General features: G+C 32.6%; 2 protein-coding genes across 4 annotated transcripts; one reads left to right on the forward strand and one right to left on the reverse strand.

Moving 5' to 3' along the window:
- Nucleotides 1-869: 869 nt before the first annotated feature.
- LOC134685330 (uncharacterized) lies at nucleotides 870-6729 on the forward strand. Of its 3 annotated transcripts, none has more exons than XM_063545005.1 (2): nucleotides 870-1060; nucleotides 5167-6729. In XM_063545005.1, exon 2 carries the CDS (start codon nucleotides 5170-5172, stop codon nucleotides 6694-6696), a length of 1527 nt encoding a protein of 508 aa, XP_063401075.1. In that variant the 5' UTR covers nucleotides 870-1060; nucleotides 5167-5169; the 3' UTR covers nucleotides 6697-6729. The 3 variants fall into 3 exon arrangements, with proteins under 3 accessions (XP_063401075.1, XP_063401074.1, XP_063401076.1); XM_063545004.1 differs by lacking the exon at nucleotides 870-1060 and adding an exon at nucleotides 1078-1596; XM_063545006.1 differs by lacking the exon at nucleotides 870-1060 and adding an exon at nucleotides 1079-1653.
- A 10045-nt stretch (nucleotides 6730-16774) lies between these two features.
- On the reverse strand, nucleotides 16775-25579 carry LOC134685331 (G2/M phase-specific E3 ubiquitin-protein ligase-like). The gene is made up of 6 exons (XM_063545008.1): nucleotides 25458-25579; nucleotides 23585-23668; nucleotides 21978-22282; nucleotides 20667-20842; nucleotides 19469-19641; nucleotides 16775-18066 (listed from the first exon to the last, which is right to left on the reverse strand). Exons 2-6 carry the CDS (start codon nucleotides 23590-23592, stop codon nucleotides 17802-17804), a joined length of 927 nt encoding a protein of 308 aa, XP_063401078.1. The 5' UTR covers nucleotides 23593-23668; nucleotides 25458-25579; the 3' UTR covers nucleotides 16775-17801.
- Nucleotides 25580-25967: the final 388 nt, after the last annotated feature.

Raw genomic sequence — 25967 nt, forward strand, 5'->3', positions numbered from 1 at the left:
TGCATTAGTACTGGTGTTTGAAATGTGAATGATGTTCTGAAGAATGACACAGGTAGAAAACGTCTGTTTGATTACGCTCCATCATAAATGCTTTTGTCTAAGTTTTGCTAGCACAACCAACTAACAGTAAGGTTGCAGATAATAAACTGTTTGCCTTGAATTAATTCGTTATTCGACTTATGAGTTTGAATATTCCTCTGGTATCTTTCGTCCGTCGTTTAGAAATCTCTATTACAAAAACTTTTGTAATGAGATAGATAAAATCATCTTATGGTTAACTTTATGATATGATCTTTACTTCAAAATCTGGGTAACAAACTAAAACCGAGGGTGGTTAAATGGACACATAGCTGTAAATTATTGCCTATTTCTATGTTTTGATGAGACGTTATAAGGAAGTGACTTCGTACAATGAAAGAAATAACACAATAAGAGAAATCCTGCATTGTTTACAGAATGAATTGGAGAACATATTTTATTATGATTACAATACTTTAATTTGAGAAATAATTTGAGCACTGTTATTCTATGGCATGGTATTGGTTGCAAAAATTTGATATTTTTCATTCAAATGCAATATTTTTCATTTAATTGGTATATTTTTTCATTTATATGCAATATTTTTTCATTTATATGCAATATTTTTTCATTTATATGCAATATTTTTCATTTGTATGGTATATTTTTTCATTTAAATGGTATAATTTTTCATTTATATGCAATATTTTTTATTTTAATGGTATAATTTTTCATTCAAATGGTATAATTTGTCATTCAAATGCAATATTTTTTATTCAATTTGTATAACTTGTCATTGTAATGCAATATTTTTCATTCAATTGGTATAATTGTCGTTTTTTTATTTATATGCAATAATTTTTATTTATATGCAATAATTGCATTATGGGAAATTGTTTGACGTCACAAGGTCAAATTTGCAACAACGTTTGTGATTGGTCGATATAGTCGGGCAGCCCCTGCTTGACTCACATGTTGAAGTTGGCACGTTCTCTATGAACTCCCCTGGTTTGATTAGCTGTTGATATCTATATATGAGAAGGTAACGTTTTGTATAACTGTTTGCATTCCCCCTTTCTTTCTCAACACGAATGCATGACCAAGAATTAAAAAAACGCGTCGCCCCACTAACTAAATCTTGCGTTCATGCGAGTCCGGCATTGCAGGCTGATACTGTTAGTGTTACTGTTAGGATTATGTACCCTTGTGTTGATTCAATACTAAACATATGGAAAGTTTATAGAAAATCCATAGTCCAAATAATTATGACGTCTGGCAAGGCTATTTTGATTTTTTTTCTTGGACGCCTTCCTGCGACCAAAATAGCCTTGCCAGACGTCATAATTATTTAGACTAGAACATGGATCCACAGCCTTTTCTTTTTAATCTTGTTCCCTCAAATAAGGCAATTTAATAACTGATAGATATCGGAGTATTGCTCGAAATTTCCTCAAAACAAGTTTATTACTGTAGTTATAATAATGGTTAAAACAAATAAAAAATGAGCTCAAATTAAGTACACCTTTTAGGGTGCACTTGACTGGCTCAGCACCACTCCAGATGTTTGGGAATTTACAGGTTGCTTATATTTTTTTGTAAACAATTAATAAACACAAGCAAATTTTCGAAAAGCAAGTGAGTAATCTATGTTTGAAATTTTATAACAAAAATCTCTGTATTGAAGGCTGTGGATTTTCTATAAAATCTTGGTTTATTTGCCACAAAGTACTCGCTTTGTTTACAAAAAATCCGTAAACCAGAACTGGAAGTTGACAGCAGGTTCATCAGATGGAAACACTTGTTGGAAACAGTTGGGGTACATCTAATAACCAATGTAAAAAAGTGCCGAAATATGCACCACAATGGCCGTTTATGGAAAAATTGGAATGTGTTCTAGTTCCCATCTCTGAATCCCCGAATTAGATTTTTTTTCAACGTCCCACTGTAGTTAATAATTACTATATGTCTTTGCATATTTCAAAACATATTTTTCTTCAGGAATTGTTAGCTCTCTAGAACTTTTATTTGTCAGCATATTTTGTTCATATTTATACACATAATGCAAGCTATATATATTCATAGCCTCTCATACACCTTGTATCATCTTACAGCGAATATAGGTACTATCCAAGCAGGCGTGAGCGATTTTGATCTTACACGGTAACGACAAATCTTTCTTTTGTTCACATAATATCAATGTGACTACTTCAATCTAAACATAATTGCTGTTTTAAGAAATGATTTGATCGTAGCTTGACTAATTAGAGATGTCTCATTATTTTCCCAAAACAAGAGGGATTACTAAAAGCATGTGCAAATACTTGTAAAAGAAGTTGGCCCTCGTCTCATCCGATAGAATGTCAATGTGTGTGTATAATAAGTATAGCTGTTTCAATAATTGGCACTGAAATCTTTTCGATATTTTATCCCTAAAGAAGCCTTGTGTATGGTGTTTGGCTGACCACATACATCCTTATGTACGGTGCATAGTTAAGTTGTTGTACACCGTACACAAAAACTTTATTTTCATACTCGTTTATTACCCAAACAGTTTCAAAGAATGAGTAATCACAGGTAGCTTTATGATTGGTAACCATTACTGTTACCCTGTAATAGGTTTCTTTCAGATAAAACATGTAAATGTCTCAACAACTGTATCGAAATTGAAAGTGGGTGTTGACTTTCACAACTATTTGCGCATGTTATTTGTTCTTATTTGAATATCAAAGTTTTTTTATGAATAGGAAAAAATCGATGCAAAAATTATTTGGGAGCAGGAATTTCAAATGTTGAGAAATGTACATTGAATAATGAAAAAGCAAAACAAAGATTTCCGTTACCTTGTAAGGTCAAAATTGATCATGCCCGCTTGGTTAGTACCTATTTCCAGTGTACTGATGATACACGGTGTCATAGGACAATTTCGAATTTCGGCCAGATTCACTTTTATTTCAAGGAGAAATTGCCCTTTAATTATATGAATGGAAATTTGTTGTTTCCAACTTGTTAGCACTGACTAGAATAATGCTAAGTAACATAAAACTAAGATTAAGTTCAAATTCAGGTGGTGTCACTTTGACTGTTTCTGAGTTATGTCTTTTCCAATTTGCACTTGTTCACCACCTATTTAAGCATGACAATCAATCCATTTTGCCAGTGGAGGATCCATGTCATCAGACACAATCTTGTTTTATTATGCGACCACAAAAATATATTTAGGATCATAATAATGGTATGATGAAGTAATTGTTGTCCATGTTGTCTGCGTCGTTGTCCTTAGACACATTACGTTTCTAGACAATAACCATGATAACTTTAGTTTAAGTGTGGATCTAGATATGATTTTTTTTTAGAAGGTTCAATACCACAAGGTTGGGATTAATTTTGGATGATGGTCCCAACGGTTTTGGAATTCAGACTCAAAGGGGGCCAAAATAAGCATTTTTCTTTAAGTTATTACCATGAACTTAGAAAAATGCATAATATATATAAGATAAACACATAACAAATCAAAAACAAACAAACTGTGCGCATCAATGAATACATTTTATGATTTATAATCACCAGAGCATGAAATGAAGTACTATGCAAGCTTCCAAGTCATGCAAGTAATTCCAAAGTGTCCCATGAAAAAAGCATTATCGCTATTTTAGGAAATTTTCCTTTGATCTTGCTGACTGGTGATTTCCTTTCTCAGCAGGAGTCAAGACAAGTGATATGAACAATGATGGCAAGAAACTAAATTAAATGAGGCACATGGATCCTAATGAAACTGACAATGTCGTCATAGTTACAAATAGCGATCAACAAATTATCATTGCAATTGGTCATCTCAACTGGATTGCTTTTCTCATTTTAGCCATATCATCTCAGGCGAGAAAATCAATCTTGTTGAGATGATCAATGATAATCTGTAAGAACATGTATCTAAATTATATGCCTTTTAAAGCTAACTAAAGCCTTTTCCTATTGATTTAGTATGGTTCATCAAAAATGATTTACTTTAATTAGAAAATGAGTTATTCAGTCCATGTATTCAGTTTCTGCGCAAAGTTTCAAAAATTCTCAAGTGCCTAATTAATATAAAAAGTAAAATATTAAATATTTGGTCAACAAATAACAAACATGTGTTACTAAACTATTAGGAATAAAAAGAGAGGAGACAACTCGCGAAAGCATGTGTAATCACACTGTGTGAGAAATTAACTAAGTTTCCACATCCCATGTCAGAATCTTTCATAATAAAGGTTGCAGTCTTGAAATTGACTGCTCCATAGGCTAACATGCAAAACAGCTGATCTTTGAAAACAAAAAAATAAAAAAATAAAAAATGCTAGCCTAATTTTGCTATATATAAAAAAAAAATCATGTTCATATCATGTATGTACTAATGTGAAATTGTGATTTAATCGAAAAAAAGGGGGTTCTTGCCACGAAGAATAAAAAGTGACGCAATCCTGAAGTCAAAACATTTTTTTCCTACTTTCTGTTTGCTATTTTTACTAGGCCGCACCACTTCCAGTAAACATGATATCCTTCCACTTTCATGGATTGATATCCCCAAAAGATGCAAGTCTATATATATGTTTCAATTCAGCATAAACCTACATGTATAATCAAACAGAAAAAATTGAGTTCAGAAAAAAATTCCGAAAAAAATGCACTATTTTGTTCCCCTCCATGTTTTGACATGCACCCGAAACTGGAGTTGTAATACAAGACTGCTACCTAAAGGTTAATACAGTCCAAAATTATATACAATACTGACTGCCAATCCTGCCTAAAGTTTTTAAAATCTGACAAAGTCAAAGATGAAGCTTAGTAAGTTACAAAAATTACATCCTTGGTCCCTTGCTATTACACATTGGTGGGTTTTCATATAGCGCTCAAAAGTGACTAAAGCCCTCAAAATCCTAGCTTAGATCCAGATTCACACATGCATGTTTATTTCTCTGAAATGAAAATATTTAAGTTATACCCTTGACTGTTCAGAGTGTAAAATATCACTGATTTATACATAGAAATCTGATAAATTGCAGAATACTATACATGCTGTAGCTACAAATGCAACACCATGGATATTAGCTGTGAAATATTGGCTCATGTGATAGGTTTGATGGCTTAATGACATTCTTCTTTTTTTTGCAGAAGATGGCAACATACCCAGATCATGAACATGATGAAGAGCAAGAAGAGTCTATTTTTGAAATTTTTTTCCAAGACTTGGACGAAACGTTATCATATTGTGAAAATATCCCAGATAACCCTCCAAATTGTGACATAGAATACTTTCGCAACAGATTGAAAAGTGCAGTGGATGGCTTAAATTGTTTAGAATTTAATTTAGTTATAAATAGAGCTGATCAGAGCTTAATTGAGAAAATTCAAACCCTATTATCTTGTCTTCAGCCCCTGAGAGAACATTGGAGCACGATAGATTTTTCTATGCCATCTAGTTTCTTGAGCATTGTTGATGGAGCAGGATGTATTTCAGCGACTGATAGGCTGGGAAGGCCTCCTGCTTTTATATGCACCGACCAAGTGGAATATTTGTTTAAAATTGGTTTTAAGATAGGTGAAATAGCCAGAATGTTCTTAGTGCACAGAACAACACTATGGAGACGACTTAAATATGAGGAGAAGAATCTGGTTAGACATACTATGATAAATGATTCAGAATTGATGTCAGTGATGCGAGAAATCGTTAACAGTCAACCACATACTGGTGTGAGTATGATGATTGGCCACTTAAAAGCAAAAGGTATAAGTGTGCAACAGTCACGTGTAAGGAGAACTCTGCGTGATATTGATCCAGGAAGCACCTTGATACGATGGGGCTTAACTGCAGTTCGCAGGAAATACTCAGTTGCAGGGCCTAATGACCTATGGCATATTGATGGACACCATGCGCTGATCCGCTGGAAATTAGTAACACATGGAGGTATTGATGGTTTTTCGCGATTAATAGTGTTCTTAAAATGCTCGAACAACAACTTGGCGGTCACTGTTTTGAACTCGTTTTTGAAAGCAGTTGAATCGTACTCATTACCATCTCGAGTCAGAGGTGATCAAGGAAGTGAAAATGTTTTAGTTGCTAGATATATGGAAGAAAGGCGAGGCTCTGATCGTGGTAGTTTTATAGCAGGAAAATCTGTGCACAATAGCAGAATTGAAAGGCTTTGGAGAGATGTTTATTATGCTGTAATTCAAACATTCTATTCATTGTTTTACTATCTAGAAGGAAATGATCTGCTAGATGTTGATAATCAAAAGGATCTGCTGTGTTTACATTATGTGTTTATACCTCGTATCAACGAAGCACTCTCTCAATTCGTAGTGGCATATAATAGTCATGGGTTAAGAACAGAACGTTGTTGGTCACCACAAAAGATCTGGGTGAACAGCATGATTCAAAAAAACATTCATTCAGCTGAACTGAATAGTGAAAATATTTTAATTGATGGAATTGAGCAGTATGGAATAGACCCTCAAGTTAATGATGTTCAAACACATGGTGAAGATATTGGCTCATTGGACATGCTGAATATGCAACCAGATCATGTAATTGTAGATGTGGATAACTTGTTGAGTCAGGTTGACCCTCTTATTCCAAGTAATGAACATGGAGTTGATGTTTATCTTGCTGCAAGAGAGATTGTACGACATGATGATGTGTAGAATTAGATAAAAATAAAACTCTGTTTTTTTTTATTTTCACTGGTACATGTAGATTATTGTACACTGACCCTGTACTTGCCCATGTTAAGATGATGTTATTCATGTTAAATTATATTTGTGAAGTCAAAATTACTTTAAATGTATAACATACATGTACATTTGAATACATTGTATGAGACAACAAACCTTTACAAAATGTGAAATAAAAAGATAAATACAAAACATAAAATGTACAACAAGAGAGTACACACTGAAACGTCTCACCTGCTTTACTTTTCACTGATATTATGTTGAAAGTCCTAAATATAAAGCTTAACTATAACTATCACACATGATCCAAGAAAATGAGGTCATATAAACCAATCAAGAAATACAGCTGAAGGATGTCTCCGGCTGTGGGAATTTCTCTCTACATTGAAGACCTGTTGGTGACCTGCTGTTGTTTTTTCTATGGTCGGGTTGTTGTCTCTTTGACACATTCCCCATTTCCATTCTCATTTTTAGCTCACCTTTCCTGAAAGGAAATGTGAGCTTTTGCCATTACTTGGCGTCCGTCGTCGTTGTCCGTCGTCGTCCGTTGTCCGTTGTCCGTCGTCGTCGTAAACTATTTCAAAGATCTTCTTCTCTGAAACTACTGAACCAATTCCAACCGATCCTTAGGGTATCTAGAATAAAATTTGTGTTTTATTTTCCATTTCTTCAAAAAACATGGCCGCTATGGCTAAAAATAGAACATAGGGGTAAAATGCAGTTTTTGGCTTATATCTCAAAAACTAAAGCATTTAGAGCAAATCTGACATGGGGTAAAATTGTTCATCAGGTCAAGATTTATCAGCCCTGAAATTTTCAGAGGAATCAAAAAACCCATTGTTGGGTTGCTGCCACTTAATTGGTAATTTTAAGGAAATTTTGCAGTTTTTGGTCATTATCTTGAATATTATTATAGATAAAGAGAAACTGTAAACAGTAAAAATGTTCAGCAAAGTAAGATCTACAAATAAGTCAATTTGACCAAAATTGTCAATTGACCCCTTAAGGAGTTATTGTCCTTTAAAGAAAATTTTACACAATTTGTTCATCATATTTGCTAACTTTAAAAAATCTTCTCCTCTGAAACTACTGAACCAATTTCAACCAAACTTAAGGTAAATGATCATTAGGGTGTCTAGAATAAAGTTTGTGTTTTATTTTCTGTTTCCTCAAAAAAGATGGCCGTCATGGCTAAAAATAGAACATAGGGTAAAATGCAGTTTTTGGCTTATATCTCAAAAACTAAAGCATAAAGAGCAAATCTGACATTGGGTGAATTTGTTCATTAGGTCAAGATCTATCAGCCCTGAAATGTTCAGAGGAATCAAACAACCTATTGTTGGGTTGATGCCACTTAATAGGTAATTTTAAGGAAATTTTGCAGTTTTTGCTCATTATCTTGAATATTATTATAGATAAAGAGAAACTGTAAACAGCAAAACTGTTAAGCAAAGTAAGATCTACAAATAAGTCAATATGACCAAAATTGTCAATTGACCTTTAAAGGACTTATTGCCCTTTAAAGACATTTTACTTAATTTGTTTTACTTGTTAGCTTACTTTAAAAAATCTTCTCCTTTGAAACTGCTGAATCAATTTCACCAAACTTAGGCTGAATGAGTTTCAGAGTATCAAGTATAAATTTTATATTTTATTTCCTTGTACGTCAAGAAAGCCTGTATGGCTAAAATAGAACATAGGGGTAAAATGCATTTTTTTGCTTTTGAAGAAGATATGACCAGATTCAAGAATATTTATATAAATTGAAAAGCCAAAATAATCATTGATGAAAGATTTAAGCAAATAATTTAAGGTGAGCGATTCAGGCTCTTGAGAGCCTCTTGTTATGTCGTGTACATGTTACAATCATTCTATACACTAAATATAGTAAGTTGACCTATTGCTTATAAATAGCTTCAAAGAAACAGACTGAACTATGGAAACTAAACAATGAACGATGAAAATGAGGTCAAGGTCACATGAACGATACTTGGCAGACAATTACAGCCTACTATACTTCCATACAACAGACATATTTGACCTATTGCTTATAGTTTTACACCAAAACACCTTGCAATGAACAGTGAAAATGAGGTAAAGGTCAAATAAAACCTGTGAGACCGACACATAGATCATAAAATATTTCTATGCATCAAATATAGTTGACCTATTGCATATACAATTAAATATTACAAAAAGACTAAAACTAAAAAATAATAATTTTTTTTATCTCTGAGCCATGAAAATGAGGTAAAAGTCAGATGACACCTTACAATCATTCCATATAGTAAAAGAAAAAAGACAACAAAAAAATAACAACTGAACCATGAAAATAAGGTCAAGATCAGATTGTCAGTTTTCCTATCGAAGGTCGGTGGTTTTCTCCAGGCACTCCGGCTTCCTCCACCAATAAAAACTGACCGCCACGAAATAGTCCAAAAGGGGTGCTTAAAAAAGGCGTAAAAACACCAAAAAAAAAAAAAAAAAAAAAAGGACAGATGACACTTGCCAGTTGTACATTTTCACCTTTACAGTACTTCCGTACCAGAGAAAAACGAAGACCATTTGTTCAGGACATGTCATAGATCATGACTCTTAAGTTTCAAGATTTTTGAAAATCGGAGGCTCACAATGACCCTGCATGTGTAGCCCTTTTGGCAATCCTTTTTTGGTCTATCTTAAGAGCTTTATAATATTCAAATATATGTATGGTTTAATTTGTTCATATATCAGCTACTTTGTACTTGAGAAATTGGAAAAATATGATTTCCCGTAGGGTTTCTATGTAAACTTTGAACCCTGGCTGTGGCCATTTTTCGTCAGACCAGAACAAAATAAGGATTTATGTAAAGTTTCAAACCATTTTGTCTAGTAGTTTCAGAGACAATCTTTGAAAATTGGCCAAACAGAATCTAAGATTTGCTCTAGCGGACATGTTTTTCATTGGACTAGAACAAAGTAGGGTCATTTGTTAAGGACCTTGCACTGACCATTCATGCGATTTTTACTTAAAATCTGTCAAGAGGTTTCAGAGAATGAAAATGTGAAAACTTTATGACAAATGATGGTCATAACTTGATGGCAATTGGACTTTTACTTAGGTGAGCTAAAAAGTGTTTATGAAAATCTTCAAAATTTATTATAAATTTCCAAAAACATACATGTAAGAATGTGGGTTTTTGCACTTGGACCTATATATACACATAACACATACTTTAATAAAACATTTTAATGAAAATAAACCTGACAGTTATGTTCTCCATAAATTGCAAAACAAAAGTTCATAGTATTATGATAACATTAGATCTAAATATTTTATTTTCAACAACTCATCAGTTTCCCTAACTGTTATACATGTTTTACAAAATAATCAAACTCAGATGTCTGTGCAGTTTGAGTCAAACAACAATTTAACATATAAAGCACCCAAGTTTCTTTTTGGAACTTGTTCAAAACTATAACATAATAAAATGTTTGGCAGGGCACAGCTTGACACGACCGCAGAAGTGGAACCCTGAAAATGGGGAGCAAATATGGACACAACATTCGAGTTTCATACAGCTCTGAATTTGGATTGTGATTAAAAAGTTGACACTGCATAGGTTTCTGACACAGAATGAATGGGGTCTAAAAGCTGAAAAGTTTTAAATTGGACATTCACTTTTTATGGTCCATTTTCCAAAATTTAAATACATGGTTAGATTCAGCGTATCAAAGAACCACAAGAACTCAATTTTTGATGAAATCAAATAAAGTTCCAATTTTGGACCCTTTAGACCATAATGTGGACCAATTTGATAATGGGGACCAAATATAAAAAATCTAAATACATGGTTAGATTGAGCATGTCAAAGAACGAACCCCTTATATTCAATTTTGGTTGAAATCAAACAAAAGTTTAATTTGAACCCCTATTTGGACCAACTTGAAAACTGGGCCCATAATAAAAATTCATACATTTTCAGATTCAGCATATCAAACAACCCCAAGAATTATTTTTTTGTTAAAATCAACTAAGTTTAATTTTGGACCCTTTGGATCTTAATGTAGACCAATTTGAAAACAGGACCAAAAATTAAGAATCCAAATACACGATTAGAATAGACATATCAAAGAACCCAAATAATTCAATTTTTGATGAAATCAATAAAAAAAAAAAAAAAGAGTTAACATTTTACCCTTTTGGCCTCTTCCTCCTAAACTGTTAGGACCAAACTCCAAATATCAATCCCAACCTTCCTTTTGTGGTAAAAAAAACATGTGTTTAAATTTCATAGACTTTTATTTACTTATACTTAAGTTATTGTGTGAAAACCAAATGTCTATGGACAACGACAAAAGTAAGTAAGTAAGTAAAACTTTATTTGGATTCGGCATATTGACAAACAATACAAACATAAGCTCTAATGAGCTTTTCACCGAATATAAAAACATATGCAATAACAAATAAAACAAGGCATGCAGCATGCAATAAATAATAAGAAGCAGCACCAAAAATTAACTCTAAGCAAATAGCATATGCATGTATCTTGCAAAATACCAAAACATATATATGAAGCACTAAAATTTTTTAAAAATTTTCTGTTTAAAAATTAATTTTTAAATAATTTATGATTTATAAAGTAAAAATTTCAAATATTTCAAATTTTAAAAGGTAAAAAACAAAAATTTCAGTTGCAACACAGGCTGTTAATGCAACATAAAAAGCATAAATATTGTAACACAAAGTTATCTACAGGCAGAGCAAAAACATTCTGTTCCACTCCAGGACTGTACAAGACTCTTAAAATGTGAGAAACTGTTAACAGTCCTGAAGTGGTCAGGTAAGCTATTCCATAAAGTAGCAGCAGCAAAACTAAAAGATTTTTTTCCATATGAGGTAGTTCTTACCTGTGGTACATCCAAAATATTGCTGTATCTAAAAGAATATTTAGTGTGTTTAATTTTTATTAAATTTTGTAAACATACAGGAGCCAAATTATTTAAAATTTTATAAGTCTCAAGTGCCATTGTCCTGATGCGTCTTACTTGTAGGGTTGGAACCTTTGCGTTCTCAAGAAGAGTTTCAGAGGATGATAAATAGTCGTCGTATACAAATCGTAATGCTCTCTCTTGTATTTTTTCAAGTTTTTTAGAATTTTTCTCTGTACAAAAATGCCAAGCCAAAGGGCAAAAATTAAAATTACTCAAAATAAAAGTATGAAAAATTGTAAGTTTATTTAATCTGTTTAAAAATGATCCAATTCTCTTGAGAACATTCAGCTGTTGTGATGCCTTTCTACACAAGTTACTTATATGTGCATCAAATTTTAGTTGGTAATCAATATCAATTCCAAGTAATTTTACTGTTTCTTCACAAGATAAAATATTTTGCTGAATTTGTATAGATGGATTTTTTGCAAAGGTTCTTTTCCCTACAGCAATAACTTGGAATTTATCAGGATTTGCCTGCATCTTATTTTCTTTAAACCAATCAATAAGCACTTGAGACTCAGATTCTAATGTTGATATGAGATGGTCATAATCCGGACTACTAAAAGACAGAGTATTGTCGTCCGCATAATTATATAATGTACCATGTTTAACAAAATAAAAAATATCATTTATGAAGATATTAAATAAAAGGGGCCCCAATATAGAACCTTGGGGTACCCCTTTTTGGATGTCAGCCCAGCTACTCAGAACACCGTTTACTTTAATTTGCTGTTTTCTATCAGAAAGATATGATTTTAATAAAGATACTGAATGTGGAGAAACACCATATGCTAGTAATTTATCTAGTAAAATTTCATGAGGTAAGCAGTCAAAAGCTTTTGATAAATCCATAAGAACTGCAGCTATATATAAGTTTTTGTCTAAAGCTTTACGCCAGTCTTCCAGTAATCTGAGCAACGTAGTCTGACATCCATGTCCTCTACGGAAAGCACATAAATAAGGGTTAAAAATGGAATCAAAGAAATCGTATAACTGTATTTCAAATATTTTTTCGTAAAATTTTGAAAAAATAGGTAACACACTGACTGGTCTGTAATTTGATTTAAGTAGTGGGTCACTCTTTTTATGTAAGGGTGTAACTTGGGCTTCTTTAAGTTTGTCTGGAAATATGCCCGTGTCCACAGTCAAATTTATAAGACTGGTTAGCTGAGGTGCAACGACAGATTTACTAGCTTTAACTATTTTTGCTGGTATCCCATCTGATCCAGTTGCTTTTTTGACATTAACTTTATTTATGATTTTTTCCACTTTTTCTGATGTCACCTTTTGAAATTTAAAATTGGCATCTGTTTTTAAGTGATTTTGTTCATGTATGGCATTTATGCTATGATTGTTTAATGGATCATATATTACATCATTTCCTATCTTCTCAGCCACAGTAGCAAAAAATTTATTAAAAATATCTGATACATCTTTTGAATTATTTATAATTTTGTTTTCTTCAAATAAAATAGTCTTTTGCCCTTGGGATTTGCATTTTTTTGAAAAGAAAGGTTTGACAGTATTCCAAAAATCAGCACTTTTTGATCCTCCAGAACAGCGTTCTAAAAAATATATTTTCATAGATTTCTTTTTTAACTTATTTACCAAATTTCTTTGCTGTCTGAATTTTTCCCAAGTATGATTATTTCTTTTTTTGGTGTACTGAGAAAATAGCATGTGTTTTCTGTATATGGCTTTTCTTAATTCTTCATTCATACATGGAAGAGGACTTTTTCTGGGATACCTTGACTTCAAAGGTGCATGTTTGTCTAGTGTTTTAATAAAGTTATTTTCATATGTTTGGTAGATCTCATTTACCTGTTCTGCAGTTGTTACTCCATCTACAATTTCAATTTTAATTTTAGCAATATCATTATTAAAGTTTTCAATATCAAAATTTTTATAGCTCCTGTATATAATTTTTTCATTTTGCTGTTGAGGCAACTGACCCTTTACAGTGGTAGAGATAAAATTATGGCAGTCACTAATACCAGTTGGAAAATTTAAGGTTTTAAAACAGGATGACTTTTTGTTCGTCAAAATGACGTCAACTAAAGATGGTCTACAATCTTTTTTAAAACAAGTTGGTTCTTTCACTAATTGATCTAAATCAAAAATATCACAGATATCACTTAAAGGTTGACATTTGTCAGAAATTAACATGTCAAAATTCAAATCACCAAGTACAATATAATTATCATATTTTACAGTTATTTTATCCAAGTTCTTTGAAAAAGATTCTGAGAAAGTATTTCCCGTCATTGAAGGGGGTTTGTACATTCCCATTATCAACCATTTCTTATCATTTATGTACACCTCGTGTGATATATTTTCTATTGTCTCACATTCTAAGTTAATCTTTCTGCTGGACGGAATATCTGATGATATGATGGAAAGAATACCACCACCGCTGGCATTTCTGTCACGTCGATAAAGTTTATACCCTTCACTTTCAAATAGACTGTCATTAAACGAAACGTCCAGTTTTGTTTCTGCAATGAATAGAAGGTCAACAATTTTATCATTTAATATTTCCTTTATTTCATCAAATTTATACCTTATGCTATTGATGTTTAGGTATGCTGTAATAAAGTTTCTTGGGTGTAGTTTCCGCACGTTTCTCAGATGGGAAAACACCGTGTTGACATCGGAAGTCTCCTCAGGTGAAGAAGGGAGATAACTCTGGCTAGGTGCGTTTGACTTCTCCTCCAGACTAGTGTCAAAAAATGAATTTGTAAATTGTGGTAAGGTACACGATTTACAGTACCAGCTATCTGATGTTTGAGATAATATGTTGTATTCTGCAACAGGTAAGTCGATGCATTTCACATGAAACCAATATTGACATTCGTCACATAATATGCCTCGCTGATTTTTTCTAACAGCTTTGCTGCAAATGCCGCATGGAAACTTTGTGGGGCCTGGATTTAAAGAAATGTCTCCGCTCAATATCAACAGTAAACACATAAAATAAGATTGAATGTTTGTTACTTTTCTTGTTTGTTTTATTATTTTTGTATGGCCGCCATTGATGTTTTGTAAATCGTATCGGGGGTAGAGTGAATCTAACACAAAATCATTTAGTATGACTTGTTTTCCTGTTTTGACTATAAATGTTTCACAGCTAATTTTGTTTCCGTGATGATTCTGATGGTTTAGTATGATATCATCTGGTGTTAAACGGTTTATTAGACTAAAAACGAGGAGCGTGAAAAGGCTCCCGACTACCCCTGGCGCCATCTTTATTTTTTTTTTTTTTTTTTTTTTTTTTTTTTTTTTTTTTTTTTTTTTTTTTTTTTTTTTTTTTGCCACGTGCAAACAGAGGATTCATTTCAAAATCTCGGCAAATCGGTGATTCACAGATCTATGATGAAAGCGGTCTCACTAATTAGAAACAAAAAGCGTCAACAAGCGACTAAAAAGGCGATTTTTGAAATTAAAAAAATGGCGACAAGGAAATTAAATTAGCGATACCAAAGGGGAAAATAAGCAACAAGAAATCAAATCAAGGGTCAATCGAGTTGAAAATATGTTTGCAATCTTGTAACTTATTTCCATTTTCTTGTCGCCAATTTCATTTCATTGTTGCTTATTTGCCCTTCCTAGTCGCTTGTTGACGCTTCTTGTCTCTAATTAGTGAGACCGTGTTAATCTATTTATATTTTCGTGGGAGTTGATTTGAACAAAATCGTGTTTTGGGGCTATTTTAACGACCCCTAAGATGAAATTGAACAATTAGGTTAGTAAATTCAGTGTCAATGTAATCAAAACGGGAACATTGTGCTTCTTTAACAGTGAATAACCATCGGTTTCTTTACTATAACGTGCGTAATAATTTAAAACAATTTTATGAATGAACCATAGTTTTATGAATGAAAAAGAGAAAATTTACTACATGCAAATAAAAACACGAAACAATCAAAATAAAATCGTATAAGGAATAATTCATTGAAATAATCAATATTAACTCAACAACAAAAATGATTTAAAATTTATATGAAACATAATGAGAACGAAATATCAGGGGTAAAAAACGCACTTTTTCCATGCGGACTTTCAAAATAATTAGAGAAAACAAATGGCAACTTAAATGTTAAAATGCATCTTCATGAAAATATTTTGTAACTTCACAAAACAACGGTTGTTTGTCTATGTTTGTCTTTATGTATGTAAGAAGAAGACAAGTAGGATTTTGTCAGAATATTTAATGAAAAATCTGTTTAAAATTTGGCTTGATCTTGATCTTGATAGGCTTGATTATACGGGATTATACTATGTAATGTAGGTCAAAATGGCTATGTCCCATAAGAATAAAGCAACTTGCCTGGCAATTGCTTTAAAAAAACAAAGTCTGTCTTTACATGGTTTATTATATCACTGGTCCCTAATTTTTTTAAAGATAAAAACAATGACAAGAATGTGTCCTAAGTACAGGGATGCCCTACTCGCATTATCATTTTCCATGTTCAATGGACTGTGAAATTGGTGAAGTTTCAAAGTTGAAGGCACATAATTTCAGTCAAATCAGCAGAGCAGAAAGAATGGTATACTTTTATCTGCAAATTTTTGAAAAAAAGTTGGGATTGACTGTGGACAAGTCAAAAACATCATTTCCTTCGCAACTTGGTTGCCTTCGGTATATTAACATGCATTGTGAGATAGAGGCTGAATTTGGATTTTAATTAAATATTTGACACATAATAGTTTTCTGTCACAGAATAAATGTAGTCAAAGAACTTAAAATTGGTTAAATGATTTGAATTTATTTTCAATTGAAGATTTCATGCTGTTGCGCAATACAATTTGCTGTTGCGCAATACACTGCTGTTGTGCAATACCTGTGTTTAGACTATAGACAAAAAAAAAGCAAAATAAATTGTGAGAAATCCTAAAATTAAAAAAAAAAAATTGCCCACCCCCCCCCCCCAAATTTTTTTTCCAAAAAAAGGGTAATTTCGTTAATCTTGAAGAAAAAAAAATCCCCCCCCCAAATATTTTTTTTTTACCCCCCCCACCCCTCCCCCCACAAAAAAAAAATGTTAAGAAATTTTATTTTTGTAAAATGTGGTACAATTTCAGAGATATCCATAAACTTTAACACAAGTTAGTCTGAAAACTAGAAAAATACTTGATTTGGGCCCCTTTTTGGCCCTTCATTCCTAAACGGTTTTGGCAAATACCCCCAAAATCAATCCCAACCTTCTACTTGTGGTATTGAACCTTGTGGTACAATTTCAGAGCAATCAAAAATTTATTCACAAGTTATTGTCCGGAAACTAGAAAAATGCTTGTTTTTGGCCCATAATTCCTGAACGGTTGGGATCATTACCCCCAAAAACAATCCCAACCTTCCTTTTGTGGTATTGAACCTTTTGGTTAAGTTTCACAGAGATCCATTCACTTAAACTGAAGTTATTGTCCGGAAACCAATCTGTCTACGGACGACGACAACGACGACGAAGACGTGATAGCAATATACGAACGCAAATTTTTTGCAGTCGTATAAAAATCAAAAGGGAGCACATGTGAATAGAATTAAACAGTTTCTAGTAAGTTGGTGATTTTTTTTTCAAGTTCTTGTCCAAAAACTGGAAAATCACCCCTTTAGTAAAACTCCCAATACTTGGAAAACGTAAATTTGAAATTTGTAAAAAAACAAAAGGGAGCTCAAATCAAAAGATATAACAATTCAATACAGTTTTATGCATAGTGGTTAAAGCGTATTTGAGATAATGTCGGAAATGTTGAAGACGGACGGTAAACGTTATACCATAAGTCTTGTAAAAGGGCATACATGTATAGAAAATATAAGAATGCTATTCAGTCCTTTTGGGTAGTTTTACCCTATATATCCAAACAAACAATATTTACTTTCTTCTGTTTCTGATAATGCTTGGTTTCATAAGTTTCTTTCTAATGACTGTCCCTTACAATATTGCAATGCAGGAAACTCTAATTTTGGTTAAGAATTAAAATATACATGTATTAAAGATCAAGAGCATTCTTATGTTTTAAATTAAGCCTTCATATAGAAAAATTAAAATTCCAGATCAGAATATGTGCTTCCAGAAGTGGTGGTGTTGAATCAAATTTTATGTTTATATAATAAAAAGAAGATGTGAGGCATATATTTTACAAGTACCTTGCAAGTCAATTAAAAAATCTCTCCAATATCCAACAATGTTCTCCTCGTCCCGTCTTCTGTTGCTGCCTGGAACTGACATTTTGATATCCATAAACACCACCTCCATCATTTCAGCGGTCAATTTTTCATTTCCTTGACAGACAAACAAATCCTTAAATGCTTTATAATGCTCTTGAATGTACGTTAATACATCAAGTGTCTGTAACCCATCACGCAACCTGTAATTGTATACCAGTTTATTAAACACCAACATATCAACCATGTAAACATATTTAAGATATGCATTGTATTCAGCTGAATTAAACAAAAATAGAACCTATTAGAAGAATAATATTTGTGATAATCTTTAAATGGCAATCTTGAGAATGATAAGTGAAAGACACGACAGACAATTCACCTCATCTCACTATTTGTTTGGTGGAAGAAAATGCATATATCCCTTTTGTGTTGCACTTGAAGATGTTGGGGACATAAATAGACTTCATTTAATTATTTGACCTTAAAGTCAAAGGTCAAGGTCACTAATTTTTTTAAATTAGGTGATATATACTCACATACAAAATACCAAAAGCCTATAGCCTAGACAAATTTTTGAATGTATTTGACTTCGAGGTCAAAGGTTACTGTGATTCGTTACTGACTCTAGTTAGCAACACATGTCCTCGACATGATGCACCCATGTACCAAATTATAGATATCTACTTCAAAAGAGAAACAAGAATGTGTCCCCAGTACACGGATGCCCCATCCGCACTATCATTTTCTATGTTCAGTGTACCGTTAAAATGGGGGATAATTGCTAATTTTGCATTAAAATTAGAAAGATCATATCATAAGGACTTCAACTTCATCAAAAACTACCTCGACCAAAAACTTTAACCAAAACTTTAACCTGAAGTGGGACAAACGGACGGATGCACAAACGAACGAATGAACAAATGCACAGACCAGAAAACATGGGGCATAAAAAGTCATGACATGGATAAAATTTTGTATGAGGAATTCACACTTAAATAATATGTCTTCATTCTTTGAAAGAGAGACATCTATATTAACTGTTCACAAAAGAATTACACATTATATCCTGCAACAAGACTTTAATGTTGTTGAAAAAACCTAAGTTAAAAGTTTCATAATAGCTATATAGTTTACAAACATCTTCAGGTCACCATTTCCATTTTCAGCAGGGTCTTTTAGATGAAACAGGTTATCAGGTTAAGGATGCTTTGTAATACATTCAAGTTCAACAGAAATGATTGCATGTGAAAAACTTCTCATTGATGACTTTTAAAAAGAGTTTATACTTAATACCCTCCACTTTTCATGTCATTGCATGTATTGATGACATTTTCCTTTAAGGAGATATTAATCTATAATTTACCCACTCAGTCCAGAGTATTTCATTTTCTGTTGAATGGAAGTGTCAGTCCTGTCTCTCTAATACCATACAATACTTAGGAAGATGATGTATGAGTGCCAATGACATAACCAACTGATAACTCTTCATCCAAATAACAATTTAAAAAAGTAAACCGTTAGAGGTCAATGTACACCCTTCAACACGGAACAATAACCTATAAAGGGCCCCAGTTTTCCAATCAAAAATAAAATATTACTCACTGGTGAAGAGGAGTACTGGTTCTTTCCAGGACCAAAAATCTGACAATATCCATGATTAATTTATCTTTTTGTTGCATGTTCAATATAGGCCTGAAACATCCCGCTGTTATCAACAGGGTTGACATTGCATTCATTTGTTTGTTCAAGTCTTGCAAACTTGATGCATCTTTTAACTAAAAAAGAAAAACAGGTTATTAAAACTCTATCAACAATCTAAGTGTCAGGTGACATTTAGCACATAGGTATATAGCCAGCAAGAACTACATATATATATATTTAGAAAATAGAATTATCTGCTAATTTGTTTAAATTGGGTTAAAACAGGCATTCTGTGAGTATTGCATGACATTATACAGTCAGTTAAAAATTCATTTTATTGGAACAATATGCGATCATGATCTATAACTTGTAACAGTGTAAAGTATATAACAAGCATCAAGTCAAATTCTTCAAGCTTGAAGAATAAAAAAGTTTAAACTATCCAACGACCATAACTGTGCTCAACATCTCATCAAACCAGAACAACATTTGATCTTGATCTGTAACCAATAATCAAATCAATATCTTCAAGCTAATTAACAAAACTAGAGGCTCTAATGAGCCTGTGTCGCTCACCTTGGTCTATGTGAATATTAAACAAAGGAAGCAGATGAATTCATGGCAAAATTGCATTTTGGTGATGGTGATGTGTTTGTACATCTTACTTTACTGAACATTCTTGCTGCTTACAATTATCTCTATCTATAATGAACTTGGCCCAAGTAGTTTCAGTGGAAAATGTTATTAAAAATTTACAAATTTTATGAAAATTGTTAAAAATTGACTATAAAGGACAGTAAGTCCTTATGGGGTCAATTGACCATGTTGGTCAAATGTTGCCTTATTTCTAGCCTTCGAGGTCTTACTTAGCTGTACATTATTGCTGTTTACAGTTTATCTCTATCTATAATAATATTCAAGATTATAACAAAAAACGGCAAAATTTCCTTAAATGACCAATTCAGGGGCAGCAACCCAACAACCGGTTGTCCGATCCATCTGAAAATTTCAGGGAGATAGATCTTAACCTAATTAACAATTTAATCTCGTCAGATTTGCTCTAAATGCTTTGGTTTTTGAGTTATAAGCCAAAAACTGCATTCTACCCCTATTTTCTATAACAATTCTTATTATCAATCCAATACTTTCTAAATACTACCTTTTGAACTTCTCCTCTCAAGTCACCATCTGCTATATCTTCAATATTCCTTTCTCCAGCTTGTCCTACCAACGCATTGTACATAACTGGAGAAAGGAATTTTGGTGATGGTCCTCCGTGTACAATGGATAGGGAAAAGAATAATCCAACATCTCTGTACAGATTGTCTTCTAGGGCTACAATAAAACAAAACTAAATATTTTGCTAAAATGTGATAAAAGATTTAAGATATATTAAATTTAACATTTAGAGGCCTTAATAGACATGATATATGTCAAAGAATAAATTTTACTATTCATAACTATATATTATCAATCCCTGATTCAGTGATATAATATATATCATGTTTGTTTTGTGTTTCACAGACCTTCCAGAAATCAGAACCAAAATGAGGGAAACAAGAATGTGTCCCTAATACATGGATGCACCATCTGCATTATAATTTTCTGTCTAGTGGACCGTGAAAATGGGGTAAAAACTCTTATTTGGCATTAACATTTGAAAGATAATATCATAAGGTACAAGTATACTAAGTTTCCTCAACTTCATCAAAAACTAACTCAACCAAAAACTTTAACCTGAAGCCGGACAGACAGACGGAAGAACAAATGAACGAACAGACCAGAAAACATAATGCCCATAAATGAGGCATAAAAATGGTCCTTCCCTTTAAAACCGTAACAAGTGTCTAGATCCCCAAAGTGTCCCCTATTGTAAATGGTGTGAGGGTTATTGTGAGAGATGGGTCAAGATCCCTAATGCACCAGCTCTAGATGAGGAACCCCAAGTAATGTGTACAAGAAATCTCTGTGTATTGATATTGGACATGTTTCTATTTTTTACAAATGATTGAGCTTAACCATTTGTGGTGATAAGGAAAGTAGAGGGACATAGAATAAATGTGTAAAAACTATGGAGCTATTAAAAGTTCAAAGAACTTATTGTGTTAAAACAGGGATTTTTGACCACAAGGAGCCGCATCACAAAAGAATACTCTGGGTTTGCTAATTTACAGAAAAAGTAATCTCACTTCGTACCCTGAAAATTTAACCACAAATAAGAAATTCTCAGCTTCAAAACGAGCCATCATATATATCCAAGTTAACGATATGGACTGAGCAACAGAAGAAAACGTTACCATTACGGCCTATGGAGAAACAATTGCAAACCTTCACCCAGATGACTGATAATTAAACATGACAAAATACCTCTCCATCCCTATAAAGTGGGAGACATAAAAATGTAACTGTATAGAGAATACATGAAATTCCTTTTTTAATCTTTCACCAAGATGAGACAATATAAATTCACCTGATGTACTATAGGCCAAAATTCTTCTGTTTTCAGGACCTTCAAAAATGTGCAGGTATTGGATCTTTTTCATCAGCATTCTCAAGAACTCTCTTTTTGGTCCACCTTCATCTACGGCACCTTCTGCGATTCCTACATCGTCCGTAAACTTCACACTTATCTTGCTTTTAGCACAGAAGGATTTCCTTTTGATGGCTCTCCGAGCACCATCTAAAACAAGGTTTCTGTTGATATTGAATTTCGTTATCTTCTCCAGGTCAACCTGTGACTGTAACTTTATTAATAACTCTGGCAAACTGATATCACTAAAATGAACAAAAAAGTATCACCAATGAAAGGGATAACCAGATGCTCCGCAGGGCGCAGCTTTATACGACTGCACAGTTCGAACCCTGAACATTGGGGCAAGTATGGACACAACATTCAAGCTTGATACAGCTCTGAATTTGGATTCTGATTAAATAGTTGACACAACAGAGGTTTCTGACACATAATGAATGTGGTCTAAGAACTTAAACTTAAAAACTTTAAATTGGACATTACCTATTATGGTCCAATATCCAAAATCAAAATACATGGTTAGATTCAGCATATCAAAGGACCCCAAGAATTCAATTTTTCACGAAATCAAATAAAGTTCAATTTTGGACCCTTTAGACCTCAATGTGGACCAGTTTGATAACCGGGCCCAAACATCAAAAATCTAAATACATGGTTAGATTAAGCATATATCAAAGAACCCCATATATACAGTTTTTGTTGAAATCAAACAAAGATTAATTTTGGACCCCAATTTGGACCAACTTGAAAATTTGGCCTAAAATCAAAAATTTAATACATGTTTAGGTTCAGCATATCAAAGAACCCCAGGGATTCAATTTTTGTTGATATCAAACAAAGTTAAATTTTGGACCACAATTTGAACCAACTTGAAAACTGGGCCCATAATAGAAAATCTAAGTACATTTTTAGATTCAGCATATATCAAATAACCCCAAGGATTCATTTTTTGTTAAAATCAAACTTAGTTTAATTTTGGACCCGTTGGACCTTAATGTAGACCAATTTGAAAACAGGACCAAAAATTAAGAATCTACATACACAGTTAGATTAGGCATATCAAAGAACACCAATTATTTAATTTTTGATGAAATCAAACAAAGTTTAATTTTGGACCCTTTGGGCCCTTTATTCCTAAACTGTTGGGACCAAAACTCCCAAAGTCAATCCCAACCTTCCTTTTGTGGTCATAAACCTTGTGTTTAAATTTCATAGATTTCTATTTACTTATACTAAAGTTATTGTGCGAAAACCAAGATAAATGCTTATTTGGGCCCCTTTTTGGCCCCTAATTCCTAAACTGTTGGGACCAAAACTCCCAAACTCATCCCAACCTTTCTTTTGTGGTCATAAACCTTGTATCAAAATTTCATAGATTTCTATTTACTTAAACTTAAATTATAGTGCGAAAATAAAAAAAATATGCTTATTTGGGCCCTTTTTAGCCCCCAATTCCTAAACTGTTGGGACCAAAACTCCCAAAATCAATCCCAATTTTAGTGCAATTTAAGTATACATAAATAAACATGAAATCTTCAAATACGTACCCATCCATTGGTATGGTTTTGTCACCTTCATCATCGGAGTCATCAACTGTTACTATTTCAGTTTCAAACAGCTGGACATATGACCTAAGTAATAAATAAATCTTGGTTTGATTAACCTATTATTCATTCTGTTTTCCTTTTTACTCAATGCTATTTTTTATGTCTGTAATGTTTATATGAAGTTAGACATTTATGACACAACTTACGTTGAAACCTCCAGGTTAGGTACTTGTCACCAATACGGATATTCAATTGAAAAAATACATATAAAGTATGCTGGATTTTTGTATCAAATCTTTGACAAAAATATAAATAATCAACTATCACTTAGTTTGTCTTGTTCTTAATATTGTCTGAGTGTTCAACTGCGAAACACATGACTTTGCCTAGATGATAATCTACTATCTAGGATGCATGCAAATACAAGGTTAGATGAATCTACCATGTATAGTTATAACACTTCACATACACAAATTTTTCTTACGATTGCTTACGAATCTCAAAACTTTACCAGATTCATAAAACTTTCACAAGCTGCTGATAGGGCATTAAACCTTAACCAATCAATCAAACCTAAATCTTAAATCAATATCAAATACATTTGCAAAGTACTCGAATATATCCCAAAACAATCGGAAATGTATATTCATATACATCAAGAAAGTATTTAAATTTATTCCTAAACTTGTGGCCAACCAATTATAAACTATACTCAATCATTTGTAATTGATTCATAAAGCAATCGTATTCAATTACACACAAAAGACTTTTCACCATTCTTTAAGAATAGTGTTTGTGTTGTTACATTAAGTTAACAATGCTTTACAAATGACTAAGACTGGATGGCGAGCTATTTACGAATGAAGTTATCTAAAAACAATCAGCCATTTGTTGAAAATTATTTGACATGTCAAATCAGGGATCAGCAGAATGTATAAGAGTTGTTTTAAGAGTTAAATTCCAATGCTTGCTGTGAATGACAAAAAATTTGTAGATTTGTGAGCATTTATAAGAAAAAAATTCTGTATGTGAATTGGTATTACTAAGAAAGATGTGAACTTTGAAGTAAACTTAAATGTAAGTCAGTCAACAGTCAGGGGTATGACTCAAACAAGTGATTTCATTATCGCTTATTTCAGTGATTTTCAAATTTCAGTAATCACTTATTTAAGTGATTTTGGTGTTTTCTTTGATCTTCAAATGCTGATTTCACTAATTTTCCATAAAATGGCAATTTTTTCTGTAATTTGTCTACATAGATCAAATATCTTAATCTTGATATATCAATTTCATCAGTGCGCTGGGGCAGTAAGTTAGTGTGCTGAAGCTTTTAAAAGAACCCTTGGGAATTTTTCTGTAATCAAATTTTCATTAACTACTCTATCAATAACATAAAAGTCAACACATTTATGTAACCTGATTTGTTTTCTTTATAATTAGAATGATTTACTTCAAGGTTTTGACCTTATCTACAGATTATTCCAGTTTAAGCATAATCCAAATAAATTGTTAAAACTGACATACTAATTTAGCAAAAGAGCATTTTTGTATGTATTCAGTTGTTTTTTCAATAGAATAGTTGTTTTTTAAACCCAATGTAGATCTAGCTTGTGGATAAATTATCAAGAAAATGTTATAATCACTTTCATAAGTGATTTAATGTTTACATCTCAAATCACTTATTTCAGTGATTTTAAAAAGTCTGTTTCTAATTTTGTAAACATTTTTCATTTTTCAATAGCGAAATCACTTTTAAAGGTGATCCTGAAATCACTTGTTTAAGAAGTAGCCCTGACTGGTCAAGTAAAAAATATAGGTAACAGTGATTCATTATATCAAGAAATTGTGTCCAGATTATCTACAAATAAAATACCTGTAAGTTGAAGGACATGCCAGAGCATCATTACCAGTAGATGACCGCAAGCTTAATCGAGATCTACGCTCTCTACGTTCTAAGCACGATGGATGAAATGTTATCTATAAAACAGGGTAATCCGTCTTAAAATTAACCAATTTCAAATTGTAAAACAATTGCAGAGTATTCTTGGTCAGCACATATAGCATTTCAACGTATCATACATGCATGTTATTTTAATTCATTTTGATTTTTTAACAAATGTATACTGCTTGTCATCTAAATCAGGTTTCACTTTCTAAGACCTACTGCTCACTATTTACAGATTCAGTTAATACTGCCATTTTTCTGAAATGAAATCTCCCTAGCCACTTTTGTTTTCTTTTTGACATTTCTTTAATAATAGTTTCGGCAGGCATTGAAATATCTGAATTGTCCATTACTAAAGATTACAGAAACTCAGTTCAGAACTGATACTGGTAGATTTAAATCAAAATTGATCACCTGTGGCGTAAAGAGCTATTTAGA

Source organism: Mytilus trossulus, chromosome 9 (genome assembly GCF_036588685.1).
Source record: "Mytilus trossulus isolate FHL-02 chromosome 9, PNRI_Mtr1.1.1.hap1, whole genome shotgun sequence".
Classification (NCBI taxonomy): domain Eukaryota; kingdom Metazoa; phylum Mollusca; class Bivalvia; order Mytilida; family Mytilidae; genus Mytilus; species Mytilus trossulus.

Bases quoted from the DNA above. Each gene is read 5' to 3' on its own strand.
- LOC134685331 (XM_063545008.1), bottom strand. The intron at 20,843-21,977 runs GTGAATTTATAT...GTTTTATTGTAG, and splicing joins TTTGGCCTATAGTACATCAG to CCCTAGAAGACAATCTGTAC. The intron at 18,067-19,468 runs GTGAGTAATATT...ATACAATTACAG, and splicing joins ACCAGTACTCCTCTTCACCA to GTTGCGTGATGGGTTACAGA.